This window comes from Halichoerus grypus, chromosome 9 (genome assembly GCF_964656455.1).
Source record: "Halichoerus grypus chromosome 9, mHalGry1.hap1.1, whole genome shotgun sequence".
NCBI lineage: Eukaryota > Metazoa > Chordata > Mammalia > Carnivora > Phocidae > Halichoerus > Halichoerus grypus.
Genome location: NC_135720.1, coordinates 123,421,159 through 123,436,866, shown reverse-complemented (window position 1 = coordinate 123,436,866; position 15,708 = coordinate 123,421,159). Strand labels below are relative to the sequence as shown.

The following is a 15,708-nucleotide window of genomic DNA, read 5'->3' as shown; positions in this document are numbered from 1 at the left end:
TAGTCTGCTAAAAGTTTTTATCATGAGTCATTAATGTCATCAAAATTTTTTTATGTCATAAAACATTAAATTCCATCAAATTATTTTTCTACATCTATTGAGGTGATCACATGCTTCTTCTCGTTACATCAGTTAATATAATATAATGGAATAAATGTATAATAATAACGTGGCAGGACACAATACACCAGTGAATTAAATTTGCAAATATTTCATTTAATAATTCTATATCTGTTCATTAAAAAAGAATCATCTATGTTCATAAAGATGAAACTTCTATAATTTTCTTTTTCATCTAGTTTGTATATTAACATGTCTAACCTCATAAAATGAGCTTGATAAGTCTATTTTCTGAAACAGACCATACAAGTCTTTCACTTGGTAAAAATGTGTAAAATCATCTCAGAATGATGGAAGAGGGGCTATTAATCCTAGATTTAATTGGTTTCAGTCTTCATTGTATGCAATGTAATCTTCTATGATTAATATCTTCTGTCTCCTGTTTGTTTTTTAATCTTAACAGTTGTCTTCCACATGAAACCAGAGAGCATCTCATGATTGTCTGATACCTTCTTACAGACCTGAACTCCAGTTTGTGTTCAACAAATGTTTTTCTGATTGACTGACCAACCCCAGTGTTCTTCCTTCAGTCTTTTCCTTTAACTTTATATCAGAAAAATTTCAAACACACGCGAAAGTAGAAAGGATAATGATCTCTCATGTATCCAAAACCCAGCTTCAATAATTAACAATTCATGACCAATCCTCTTCCATTCATCCCCACATGCTTATCCCCATATTATTCTGAAGAAAACCAGACATCTGATCATTTCACTCACAGGTATTTCAATATGTAAATCTAAAGGAAAATGACTTTCTAAATATAATACCACTATCATACCTTAAAAAATAAAAATAAAAAACTCCTTAAATTCAGACAGTCAGTTAGCATTCAAATTCCTAATGGCCTCAAATGATTTTTTCCTTAAAGATGTTTTCTCCTGATAGGGTCTAAGCATTATGATTTCTTGATCTTTCTTTTAATCTATAGGTGTATTTCCCTTTTATTTTTCTTGCAGTTTACTTGATGAAATTGAATCATTTGTCCTATACAGCAGTGCTTCTCAAGCTGCCAATATCGAAGGGACAGTTTAAGATTTCCCATCGGTCTCAGACTGAGACATGGTCTTACTGTGCATGACCACCACACAGACTGAGCACATGCAACTCACCAGGAGCATGGAAGAACACTGGAACCAGTTTATATGCTATTCCACAAAGGAATTCCACTGATAACGTGCTTGAATATGATGGCTTACACATTTCTAAACACTGCTGCTTAAACATTTCTAAGGTCTTCCTTTTGATTTTTCTGTTTATTTCATTACGCACATCACATCTTTTTTTTTTTTTTTTTAAAGATTTTACTTATTTATTTGACAGAGAGAGTGAGACAGCAAGAGAGGGAACACAAGCAGGGGGAGTGGGAGAGGGAGAAGCAGGCTTCCCGCGGAGCAGGGAGCCCGACACGGGGCTCGATCCCAGGACCCCGGGATCATGACCTGAGCCGAAGGCAGACGCTCAATGACTGAGCCACCCAGGCGCCCCTTAGCATTGCTGTTGCATTTCCCACAGGTTGGATTTTGCTTATTAATTCTCCATGGCATAGTTTAGCATGTTTCTCTGCCCTCTGTGCTACCTGTCAATTTGGAGCTGGATCTAGAGATCTGATCAGAGTCAGGTCCAAATTTTTTGGCAAGACTTTAGAGCTGCCACTGTATTCTTCCATCAGGAGACCTGAAAGTCTGGCCCTGGACCCTCTCTTTGTGATGTTGGTGGTCACCGATGAGCAATGTTATTACTAGCACTAAATGTCAAAGGCCCGTGAGTAAATTGGGTTGTCCGAAGTTTGTTCTCTGAGAGACTCAGAAGCTCTCCTCCCCTCAGCCCTCACTGGCTCCCTCTACAGCCTCGGTTTCGGACACAGTGCAGAGCTTGCAGCTGGCAGTTGTAAGTTCCCACCATTTGTGAAGATCTTAGGGAGACCTCGTCACCCAGCCGTGTCGGAGATGGGCTTTGCTATTCCAGTTGCTATCTGTTTTGTAAGATTTGGGACTATTACAAACTATACAACCCACCTCCCTTCTACATTTTTAGAACATTGTTGTTTGCTTTAGCATCTTAAAATGACACTTAATTCATTGATTTTTCAGGGTTTTAAAATTTTCCTAAATATATTTAAACTAAATGTACTACAAGTACCTCTTCAGCTCCATCCCACACATTTTGCTTTATTAATGTTAACTGTGATCACACAATTTAAGTGGGGTCTACCAAGTTTCTACAAAATAAAGTGACTATTTTCCCGCACATCTGAGCAGTTTGAAGAGAGTATTTTCCTTGCTGGTTAATAAGGAATTTGCAATTTACTATAAAATTTCTCTTTTTTTTTTTTTTAAAGATTTTTATTTAGTTATTTGGCAGAGAAAGACACAGCGAGAGAGGGAACACAAGTAGGGGGAGTGGGAGAGGGAGAAGCAGGCTTCCCGCCGAGCAGGGAGCCTGATGCAGGGCACGATCCCAGGACCCGGGGATCATGACCTGAGCCAAAGGCAGACGCTTAACAACTGAGCCACCCAGGCGCCCCTGTAATATTTCTCTTTATCCCATGAATCTATAACTGTGAATTTTTAAATGTCTGAGGACATGAAAAGTTTTTATTATCCTTTCTTCCTGCTTTCTACATAAACCACATTGTAGTCAAGCACAGTTCTATTTATGTTATTGATTCTTTGACATCTGTTTAGACTTCAGCTGTCAACTAGTACGTGGACAACTTATTTTAAGTATTCCATGTGACTACATACCTCCGACTGCGAGTATAGAATTTCTGTGTGGATTTGTATAGTTACAGAATTTTATTTTATTTTAGTTACAGAATTTTAAAAATAACCATAACTCAAGCCTGTTAATCGTGTTTTCAGGTTATCTATATCTTTACTCACTTTGTCTTCTTAATCCATTGGTTTTTGATTGAGGTCATTTAAAATCTTCTACTATGATTATGAATTTGTCAAATTAAACTTTTATTTCTTCAGTTTTGGTTTATGTATTATGGCTATGATGTTGGGCACATTAAAATTCCTGATTCATAAAGCATTGTAGTTGATATATTATCTCTCTTTATTCGTATTTATCAATTTTTGCCACAAGTTCTATTTTGTCTAGTATTAATATTGCTGTACCAGCTTTCTTCTGGCAAGTATTTGCTTGATATATCTTTTTCCTGCCCTTTATTTTCAACCTCTGGTATGGTTTTGTTTCAGGTCTCTCTCACTGAAAAATGTCCACTCTGGTAATGTATGTCTTTAATTGGTAAGTTTAACCCATTTAGATTTGTGAGTACTGATACATTTAACCTTTTTTCGAAATACAAACAGGGTTTTCTTCACAATTAATAGTTAAAATATATATTGTCATAATTCAGTCATTTCTAGGCTTATCCCTGTTTCTTTTACCCAGACCTCTGTATTTACTTTTCTTCTTGTTGAAATACACCTTATAGTGATTGAAACAATAATTACAAAGATTACTAAATAACCAAACTTTAAAAGATAATATAATTTTTAAATTACATAGGTAACATGATTAAAATTACCGAAAAATCATGTTCTAGGGGAATAAACTGAAAGAAGGAAAAAACATTTTTTTGATGTGTTAAGATTAGGTCAGACTTAGTACCAACACTTTAGTTGAAACCAGGCTTTAAAAAGAAATAAACAAAATCAACAACAACAACAATAAAAAACCTCTCTCTCCCCAACACCATTCTTAAAACTAACGCTCCACCTGGGTCATAAGCAGGTCCCACTTACAAAGCAGCTACCTAGAAAGCAACAGAATACAGCAGAATGGGCAACGGACTCAGAAGACCTGAGTTCAAGTTTCAGCCCTGCCACCAACTGGGTGGAAAGCCTTGGGCAACCTCCGGGGACTTCAGATTCCTCATGGTTGAAGTGGAAACAACTGATCTCACAAGGTTTTAGTAAGAGGAATAAATGAAACAATGGACATGGAATTCCTCATCAAACTATATTATTAGTTATGTGTGTGTGTGTGTATAATTTTTTTAATGATGAGGCAAAATATACAGTAACATTATCAGTCTAGATTAGCCATGTCTGCTAACGATTAAACTGGACTGGACCCCAAACAAATATGAAACAAGATAAAGATTACTTTCCTATCCCTCTTCCTATTTTCCACCTTCTAAGGTAGCCTGGATTTTTCCTCCATTAAAATTCCAGTGTTAAGTCTCAAAGCTTTCACTGCCACTTTCATGGCATTGAGGCTTACAAATCAGTGAGCACTTTCCTTTCTCATTTTTTTAATGAGGTAAGCCAGGCCGAGCACCTGCCGGCTACCGTGACCTGGCCACCATCTCACTAGTATACATCTCCTCCAGCTCATTAATTGTAGGTGACATTCTATCGCTTGGTCATATTTCCTAGACTTTGACCTGTCTATGTTCGTTTCCTTTTCATTTTCTAATAAACCCATACCCTTATTAATAGTGTTAATCCTAATTTAGAAAAGAGCCCGCTATTCCAAGGAGTAAGAATGCTCATTTAAGCAGGTATGCGATCAAGCGTGGATGGCCTTAGCATGTAAAGCTCACCTACTGCTGTAGGATCGCAGACTCACAGAAAAACAGCACATCCTGAGGCAAACAGTTGTCTCATACGACGTGGCTCACTTAATATAACAAAACAATGGTTCCTTCTTGGCCTAGGGATCATATACTATTCCTTTCCATGTCCAACAACCCATGTAGCTTCTGTTCACAGGAGGGAACTGTTCCTCCTGTTTTGATGAACATGTGTGGAAGAAGTGCGAAAGGGATAAAGTGAAATATTTCCTGTGCCTCATTTTATTCCATTTGTTTCTTACATAAAAACAGAGACTTAAAAATATATGAATGAAAGACAAGTGGTATTGCAGGTTTTTAGGAAACAGACTCAAGCTTTTAGGGATTTTCATAATTTGCCAAAGAGAAAAAATTAGGAAATCAGTACATTATGATATCAGCTAACAAACACGCAAGGTGGCTTTTGAGAATAACCAGAATATCAGATTCCCTGATCAAAAACCTCTAAGCTCCAAACATATACTTCAGGAATAGCAACAACTAAGGCATCTCACAAAGAAAAAAATGTAAAACACCTACAAATGTAAAGGAGGGGATGGTAAGGGAAGAGCTTGGAACCAGAACACAGTTTCCAATCTAAGCCAATAAATTGCCAGTCCCCTCTACTGTAGAAGAAATTCATTAACCTCTAAAAGCACGAAAACCTAATTCACTTTTACTAACTGAGAACTGGGATAACCTGACCATAGGTTTCAGCATTGTATCTTAAGTTACATCCTGGACTGAGGATAAATTTGAGCCACTGACTATTCATTCATATGAAGAAACCTAGAGAAAGGCAGGTCAGTATTGAAAGACTAAGGTCAGACGAGGCAAAACAAAGGCCCACTCATTTCTGTAGGTACGAACACAACAAATCAATCAAAAAATATTGAGGATCGGCCTGTACTGATGTATAATTTACAAATGCAAAAGGAGATCAAGGACAACTGCTTTCATTGAGATAAACTTTAGTGACCTCAACAAGAATGTCCATGCTGTGTATCAATGATAAGAACAGTCTCAGCACTCACCTCGTGTTTAGAGAAGAGTCGGACGCCCTCCAACTGGTGGAACACTGGGTAGTGCTGGGAGTCGATCTGGTCGCGCCGATAGACATCACCCACCACCAGGAAGGCATCCAGCCCAGCGTGCAGCAGGTCCCACTGGTGTGCGGACGTGTGTGCTCGCAGCATGTGAGTCCCATTCAGGTAATAGTTGTCTCCCTTCTTCCGGCTGGGGTGGTCAGCTGGGATGAGCAGGCTGTCAAAGTTCTGCCAGGTGGTGACCACTGGAGAAAGGTCCTCGTAGACCGAGAACAGGGGAGCCCTAAAGCGGCCCACATACTGCTCGTAGAAGTGCTCCTTCACCCTCTCCTTGATCAGCCAGAGAGGGTGATGCTGCTGATTGTGTAGATTCCTGCCAACCCTGCAGAGGACTTTCTGGGAGAGGTTGCTGTAGCCGTCCTGAGGGTAGGATTTGCCCAGCAACTCCACCACACCACCTGGAGCTCCTCGGGCAGCAAACTCTGAAGCAGCAGGTCTTGAGCCCAAGGCCTGCCGATGATGGCCTTTGGAGACACTACTGGCCTTCCTCACCAGGAAAACATGCATGTGGGCAACTCTCCTGAGAGCTGAGCAAACCATCGTAGAAACTCCTTTCACAGATTCTGCAAAGAGCACACATGCAAAGCACAAGTCAAGCTTCACTCTGTAAAAAAGTAAACACGTCCCCTGTGTCTCCAACCAGCCTCCGATCGTCCTACTGACATCTGTTTCCCTCACTGCCTCCTCCGAACAGACAGAAGATCCCACTAAGGAAATCTGCTGACAGAGGCTTACTAGGTACTGCTCCTAATCAAAAGAGCTTTGAACATCACTTTTAGATCCCTACTCTCTAGCTGTCCTTCCGTGAGTTTGAAGAAAACTTCCTTTATCAGGTCGTGTCATGTCCTGAATCCCTCAGGTTGAATAAAACTTTAAATGCGACAATTCGCTTTTATTTGGACTATATTCTAGAAACAAGAAGTTTAGAGGGATTGCCTAAAGGACAGGGCTTGGTTGACCCTAACAATGTCTCATTAATTAAAGGAAGCACATGACTACATATAACAGAAGAGAGGATATTTGAAACAGCCATCCTGCACGTTTCTACCTGTCATCTTTTTTTTTTTTTTAAGATTTTTATTTATTTATTTGAGAGAGAGAGACCGTGAGAGAGGGAATACAAGTAGGGGGAGTGAGAGAGAGAGAGAGAAGCAGGCTTCCCGCGGAGCAGGGAGCCCAATGTGGGGCTCGATCCCAGGACCCTGGGATCACGACCTGAGCCGAAGGCAGACGCTTAACGACTGAGCCACCCAGGTGCCCCTCTACCTGTCATCTTAACTAAGTTCTGCTTATCTTTGACAGACGTGACTTCTGCATTCCACTATATTATAAAATGTTATTACATAATGTTACAAAACTGTTACTACATTAACTTTTTTTGATGTTTCAAATAAAATACACCATTTTGGGTGGTGGTTATTTTTATTTAATATTTATAAAAATAAAAATGAAAAAAATGAAAAACCCAGGTGCCTGGGTGGCTCAGTATGTTAAGCATCTGCCTTCCACTCAGGTCATGATCCTGGGGTCCTGGGATCTAGCTGCATTGGGCTCCATGCTCAGTGGGGAGCCTGCTTCTTCCTCTCCCCTGCCTCTCCCCCACTGGTGCTCGCTCTCTCTCTCTAATGAATAAAAATCTTAAAATAAAAAAATTAAAAATAAATTTTTAAAATGAACAACTTAAGGAAATATTACACAAAGTGGTAGACTATTCCAATGGACAGCTGAAGTTATTTTTATAAAATGCGAATCTTTTCTATCCTCACATCTGGTCCTGTCATTTTAAATACCAATGCAGCATCCCACTGTTATATTTTTGTTTTGTAAAAGAACAAGTTTCTACTATGCACCTACAGTAAACCAGGAACAGGGCTACACTTACTTGGGAAGGGATACAGAGCAGCCAGAAGACAGAATACAGACCAGATCTTTTTTAAAAACCTGCCTAGAATTTGGGGCTCCTGGGTGGCTCTGTCAGTTAAGCATCTGCCTTTGGCTCAGGTCATAATCCGGGGATCCCGGAAGCCTGGGATCAGCCCAGTGTAGGGCTCCCTGCTTAGCAGGGAGCCTGCTTCTCCCTCTCCCTCCACGCCCACCCCGCCCCCCGCTCATGCTCTCTCTCTCTCTCTCAAATAAATGCAATCTTTTTTAAAAATGCCTACAATTTAATTTAAGAAGAGCACCACATTACTTAATTTAAGAAGAGCATCAAATTTCATAGTGTTAAGTCCCTTCGGCAGTCACCCGATACAGGCTGTTCATGTCACCAATCAGGTACAGCTGACTGAACTCTACAGAGTCTGGAAGAGGTGAGACAACCACTGGACCACTAATGCAGTGTGTATTCCCCACGGTCACAGAAACAAGTTTTAAACTGACTCAGGGGTCTCAGTAATGAAAATCTTCAGCTGTTTTATCCCTATGCTGGCAAAAAAAATTATTATGAACTTAAATCACCCAAATCATCTTCAAAATTTTGGAATTTTTTTATCTATTGGGCTACTTTAAAACATACAAGCATGTGGTTATTTTATTTCGAGGGCCCTATACTCATTAAGAAAATACCTACCTTCGTGATAGTAAGCTGCATTAGGAGTGAACTGTACTGTTCCAGGTGACATCAAAAGCACACTGAGTATGTACTCAGGCAGCACAGTGCCCCCGATTCAAAAGTGTAACTGAAAATACCTAGCTACAAGTTACCGTGCGTGTGTGTGATTGCTTATTAGCAGCCTGTGCACAGCACCTTCGCAGGAGACTGCCATCATAAGAGAAGATACCCAGCAATTCCCTGGATTTAATTCATTTATGGCACTATTTTGTCAGTTGTTCCAAAAAGTGTTTTTGGCTGAACTTCAGCGGAAATCTGTCTTCCCATCTACAGTGTTCAGTGGCTTGTCAATGCAATAGATACGAATTTTAAATATGCATGTGCCACCTTCTACATCTTAGCGCGAAGTCACACTGTTAGGTTGTTAGCTACCCGGCTGAGCTACCCAGCTTAGCACACTTGGCAAGACACAAGAAAGCATCTCTTCCCTCCAAAAGGCATATGCTGTGATGCAAAGGTCAGAATTCTTCTGGGGACGGGGCTATTGGTGCAATTGTTCCTGGGTTGTTGACTACCTTTTCCTTCTCGGTTCCCAGCCCTTCACATGGCCAAACCCTCTTCTAGGTCCTGCTCCCACATATGTGCCCCATCCTCATGCCCCTTCTTTGTTCTCCTCACCCCACCCTCAGCTTACTGAGAAAAGTTTCATTTTCTTGTCTTCCTTTCCAGACTTTTTATCTGCTCAGCGCTGACATATATTCCCCACTACCATTTCTCCCCACCCAAAACAATTATTTGGGTTTTTTTTTCTACTGTCATCTATTACAGACAGAGAATAATGATTATGATAGCTTTCCCACTTCCATCTGAGAAGGAGATTCCATTCTTTTTGTCTCTTAAATTTCTCTATAAGAAACAGTCCTGGGCACCTGGGTGGCTCAGTCAGCGTCTGCCTTCGGCTCAGGTCATGATCCTGGAGTCCTGGGATCGAGCCCCACATCGGGGTCCCTGCTCAGCGGGAAGCCTGCTTCTCCCTCTGCCTCTGCCACTCCCCCTGCTTGTGCTCTCTTTCTCTCTCTCTCTCTTTCTCTCTCAAATAAATAAAATCTTTAATAAAAAAAAAAAGAAAGAAACAGTTCATGTGGAAAGCACAGGAGACCGAGGAAAATGACACTGCCGATGGCAGTCATAGCTCTATTGACACGGTGGGCTTCCATCTCATACTTTCAACAACGCCGTGAGGTAAGCATCATTCATAACTACCATTTACAAAGAAACTAAGACTCAAAGAGACCATGCCTCTTGAGCAAACTCGTAAACCTCCCCATGGACAAAGTTCAGAACTCTGACCGACTTAAGTGCTTCTCAATCAATAGCTCCCAACTGTTAAATTCAAATTACACCTCTTTAATTACTCTCTTAACTTCTCTCTTCCCTGAGCAATTTAGATTATACATAAATGCATTTTAAATGCGCAAATGAAGAAATGAAACACTGTGTAACCAAGAACTGGTAGGCCAAACCTGCCCATGTCCTGTTTCTGTAAATACCGTTTTGCCGGAATGCGGCAATGCCCGTTCGTTTCTATACTATCTGTGGTAGCTGCTCCACCGGAGGCAAAGCTGAAGAGCTGCCGCCGACACTGCACAGCTCACGAAGACCTCAAAAGGCTGCTGAGCCCTGTTTTAGCTTAAATCACTGAAAATTCAGTTCTTCCACAGTATTAAGAATATCTTCCTAGTCACAAATACACGTAGATTATAGAGCCACTAAAAGAAAAGTATAAATGTGGATTTTAAATGTGCTAATATTGGTACAGAAGACACAGTGAGACCAACCGTGAGAGGAGTCAATACAATACAAAGGGCAAAAGACCACACTTTGCAGAGACACCCATGTGAGTGTGACCCTAAGTCAGCCACTCAGGCGCTGTGTATTACTCTTGGACACACAGCTTGACCTTTCTGATTCTCAAGTTTCTCATGTATAAAAATGTAGAAAACAATACCTACCTCATAGTAAAAGAATTAAACTAGATCCTGTTCATAATATACTTAACTCAATGACTGATACGTAAAAGATAAGAGGAGTTGAATCTAGAGTTAAAAATGACACAGAGACTTCTAGAGACCAGGTAACAGAGAAAACAGTAAAGTTATTCAGTGAGACAGGAAACACAGGATGAATGTTGTTTGTTTGTTCAAATAATTTTCATATGTGCATTTGTGGTTGGAGAGGGAAACAGCTTTGGACAGGTTAAAGTTAAATATGACTGAAGATAGTCATGTTATAATTTCTAGGAATCAGTCTGAGGTATGGGTTTGAAAATGAAGTGAGAGATTAATGCTAGAAATGTAGGCCTTGGAAATTATGTGTATAGAGGTAAGAGTTAATATTATAAAGGTATATGACAATCCATGGGCAGGTAAGAGCAAAAATAAAAATGGGCAAAAGTCCAAATTCTTGGAAGTTACCCTATTTAAGGGAAGGGTATATAAAGAGTAAGCCAGAAGAGAACCAAAGGGTACAATATCACAAAGCTATGAGCAGAGAGTTTCTAGATGGAAATCAAGGTCTTTTCTGAACCTAAATGCCACTGTATGTGCAATCCTTAGCATGTTGTACTATTACTATTTGTTTGTTGTTAGACTGTGTGGTTCTTGAGAGTAGAACATACACTCCCTTCTCTCTCTCTCATGTAAATCTTCGTATACCCAGAGTCTAGCACTTCACCTGATACTGGATGAAAGAGGAGGGAAGAAGTGAAAGAGGAAAAACAGGAAAGGATGGGGAAAAAATTAGTCAACATGATAAAACATACGGGGCGCCTGGGTGGCTCAGTCGTTAAGCGTCTGCCTTCAGCTCAGGTCATGATCCCAGGGTCCTGGGATCGAGCCCCGCATCGGGCTCCCTGCTCAGCGGGGAGCCTGCTTTTCCCTCTCCCACTCCCCTCTGCTTGTGTTCCCTCTCTCACTGTGTCTCTCTCTGTCAAATAAATAAATAAAATCTTAAAAAAAAAAAAAACATGATAAAACATAACAAAGAGGTTAGGCAGGGGGCAAAGTAAAGAACTATTTGAGAAGACGACCATCAACAGGGCAATTTCAATGGCTGAGTGAGGACAGAAATCAGATTATAATGGGTTATGAAATGAATGGAAGATGTAAAAATGAAGGAGGATACCAAAGAGAGAATAAATAAAAATATTTAAAACTTCTGAAACTAAAGGAAGGGAAGCTGAGGGAACTTTTAATAGATGGTCCTAATCTCCCAAAGAAAGCTTTAGATTTATAAAGAACAATATTGTGTATGATCTCAACATTCACCAAGTAAATGTGATTTTTTTTCCTAAGAGGAATGCTATAGTTTAGGATGAAAGTTATGAATATTAGATAGTAGGGTCAGGGGAGGGCACTATGCATGAAATTAAGAGGAATCCATTTAAGAGTTACTGTAGAAAATAAAAATTCAGAGAAACATGAGAAATTTGAAAAGGAAAGGAAACTAATTTAAAGAAAGTGTAAGTTCAGAATGTGTAGGGAAACACTAGAGGAACAAGGATGATTGACTGATTTGGTTACTGGAAAGTAAGGAGTCAGCCAAAAAGAAGTATATTAATTGACCTGTCATCCAGGAACAACCTCACAGAAGAGAGCAGTCACTAGAAGATTTTTCTAGATAGACTCAAAGGTTATCGATTTAAAAAAATAAGTAAAAATTAATATACATTCTGTACGAATCCAAGAAATCACCAACCAAGCGTTCTGGGGCTAGTGGAGATAAGTATATTGATCTGAATACTACTTAGTACCAGATAATCTATCTTCCTGGCACACCCTCAATTTTAACCTACTTCACTCCAATTTCTTGGGCCCCCAGAGCCTTCTTAACTGAACATTAGGCCTACCTTTAGGTCAGCCAATCATGTTAAAGTCAGAATCACCTATATGAGCAATAATACAGCTCCTTATCAAGAAGTCAATATTAGCTTTTGAAAAGTACACATAATAACAGGAGTGCTTTACATTTTATAAAAATAATTTCACATGCATCTTATTACCAATTCCAATAACACCCTGGTGGTACACACAATTATTAGTCACAATTCACAGAAAAAGAAATACTGGTTCATAAATGACATAACTCAATTCCCATGGATAAAAGTAGCAAAGAGGGGCCTCAAATCCTTATCTCTAACTTTAAAATCCCATGATCTTTCCACTTTAAGCCACTGAAAAAGAGAAATAAGATGGAGGCAAAAAGGGCACAAAAACAAAGGTGTAAATAAGAGTTTCTTTAGCCAGTGGTACAAAGTTTTAGTTCTATAAAATGAATATAAAAATGTCATGCATTAAATATATAAAGAACTCTATGTACCTCTCACCCTATCATAACTTAAAAATAATATGCTAGAGATAGTCAACACCACTAAAAAATGCAATGAACTTTTTTTTCTTTATTACTTACAAAGACATTTTGAGATGTCTGCAGTGGGCCAAGACTCTTTTTAAAAGGCTCTTCGGGTAAGTTCGTGCTGACTTTCTTTTGATACATTTCCCCATAAAAGTCAGAAGGAGGCAAAATCACTCTGCTGGCTTTAGAATGAGTGCCTCAGAGCCGTATAAAAAGAGCTCACTGCTATTGTTTGTTGATGATGGTACCTGTGAAGGTAAGGGGGTAGTTTCTCCCAGTGTACGGCACCCAGCGTACGGTATGGGCTAATTCACTCCATCATATTTTCCTTCCTTCTTTGGTCATCCCAAGTTATGCAAATATACAGTATTTTAAGCTACTTTGACTAATTAAAGATCAGGGGACATAAAAAATTATTATGTCACACCAGAGAATATTTACTTATAGCTATTATATATAACTTTGTAAGAAAAAATAAACAATTACAAATACTTAACCCAAATCAGATAAAGAAATGAAAAATCTCAATGGAGCCTGCTCTTTCTTATGTTCTTGGTTATTGATAGTTGTAGGAATTACCTAACACCACAAGAGCCCTTTTTCTCTTACTTTCTGGTCCTCTATTTACATAGTCCAGAAATGTGGATTATTTAGAAAACAGACTTCTGGCTTGATGTTGATACGACCATGAGTAACTGTGCTGCACCACCGAAATCTACCCTCAAGAATGGAGGACTCATCCACTCAGATGCTCTAAAGGTTTCAAGCTTTCTTAAAGATAGCCTCACCTAGGGGCGCCTGGCTGGCTTATTTGGAAGAGCATGGGATTCATGGTCTCAGGGTCATGAGTTCAAGCCCCATGTTGGGTGGAGAGATTACTTAAATAAATAAATAAAAACTTTAGAGATAGCCTCACCTAAAGAAAGAGCCCTGCCCAAAATCACACATCCTTCCAGGGACAGCCTGCATCCATTACAGTGGGGGGCATGTTTCAGGACACAGCTGGCTGGCAGGCCCCCATGCAGGTGGCTGAGATCTTCATTGGGACTCAACTTCCCCTCTGCCTAATCCTGCTTCTTCCCAGTCCCCCACAGGTGTTGATGCCAAGAGCAACATCACATAATTAATAACATCACATAATTAATAAGTATCCTGCACTGCTAATCTTCAGCTCAGAATTTGCTTCCTGGCAAACCCAGCCTGGGACAGATGTGACAGAATTAAATCCTCTACTCTTCCTCCTGAATCAGAAATACAATATACTCACAACTTTATTTTGATACTACCCAGACGCTCATTTCCCTTCTAATCAGAGAAAATTGGTTTTTGTGCAGTTAACATATACATAACATAAAGTTCATCATTTTTAAGTGCACAGTTCAGTGGCATTTGGTACACTCACATTGTTGTGCAACATCACCATCTATCCCTGGACCATTTTTATCATCCCAAACTGAAACTCTGTAAAAACAATTATTTTTAAAGCAAAATTATATAGTGACATTTTAACACTTTTAACACTGTAAAATCCTTAGGGAAGTGAGGCTAAAGTTCATTTTCTTCAAGTGTCAAAATCAATGTACTTAGTTCTGTGTTCCAACTAGGACAGAGAAGATTTCATGAAAAAATGACATTGGAACTAAGGGGAAAAAGAAGTCCCAGCGGACCCTAAGCAGTACACCTTAAAAAGATACTGGATCACTTTTCCCAGCCCTTTTTGATACAAATGTTATACTTATTTACTAAAACAGAGCTTATTCTGACCAAAAAACAATGGTCCATGTCATCCAACAGAACTTTCTGCAATGACAGCAACATCCTATATCCACACTGTCAAATATGGTAGACACCAGCCACATATGGTTACTGAGCACTGGCAATGTGGAGAGTGCAGTTGAGGGATTTCATTTTTCATTTTATTTAACTTAATTCTAATTTAAACTGGCCACATATGACTAGTAGATACCATATTGGACAGGGCAGATCTAGACCCTCATATAAGAAAAATGAGAATTCCATACCCAAAACAATCAAAACTGATTCCCGAGATTGTATTTTAGTATACAAACTAAGCTTCTAAAATAGTATATGGATCTCAGCTTATAAATAGAGACAATATTCAATCTTCAGAAAAATTTAAACATTTTGCAAACTAGAAAGGACCACAGAAATCATTAAGTCCAACAGTCATATTTTATAGATAAAGAAGCCAAGTCACAGATTAGCTATATTCCCAAGGATGTGCAGCCAATCAATTGGTCAGAGGTGATAACTCAGTGGCCTAATTCCCAGGTAGATGTTTGTTCTACTCTTAAGCCCAGTTAAGATTTCACCTATAATGTGGAATCTAAAAGAATCAAGTACACAGGAGCATAAAGAGTAGAAAGGTGGTTACCAGGAATGCAGAGGAGGGGGAAATGGAAAGATATTGGTCAAAAGGTACAAAGTTACAGTCTGTAAGATGAATAAGTCTAGAGATCTAATGTAAGGCATGACAACAACTACAGTTTATAATACTGTACTGAATACTGGAAATTCACTAAAAAGTAGATTTCAGACACTTCTCATTAGACACAAAAAAATGGTAACTATGTGAGGAGATGATTGTGAATTAGTTTGACTGTAGAAATCATTTCATATATATGTGTGTGTCAAATCATTATATTGTATAACCTTAAGTATAATTTTTATTTTAAAAATTAAATTAAGTTAAATTAATAAATAAAATGGTACCTAAGATATCTTGTTACATGGTCACAGATTATATTTAGATTCTTTTGGTTGTTCAACAGGCCACATGAGAACGCTGTAAGCTTTCTTTACTATCATAAATCTAGCTCAAGTGACTAGAACTAGCAAACTACCAAGTAAATGTTTGTTGTTAAAATGAATGAATTTTGTAACGGTTTAAACAGTCTTTCCTTTCAATCTCCCTTGGTCTTGTATGTAAG

At 39.1% G+C, this 15,708-nt stretch overlaps 1 protein-coding gene across 22 annotated transcripts in view; it reads right to left on the bottom strand.

Annotated features, from left to right (window-relative positions):
* Positions 1-15,708, bottom strand: part of FARS2 (phenylalanyl-tRNA synthetase 2, mitochondrial) — a 548,888-nt gene that overhangs the window by 403,348 nt on the left and 129,832 nt on the right. For all 22 annotated transcript variants that reach the window (XM_078055666.1, XM_078055663.1, XM_078055656.1 and 19 more), the window contains one exon: positions 5,722-6,356. In XM_078055666.1, the coding sequence (XP_077911792.1) occupies positions 5,722-6,356 (635 nt within the window). The remainder of the gene's footprint in view (positions 1-5,721; positions 6,357-15,708) is intronic.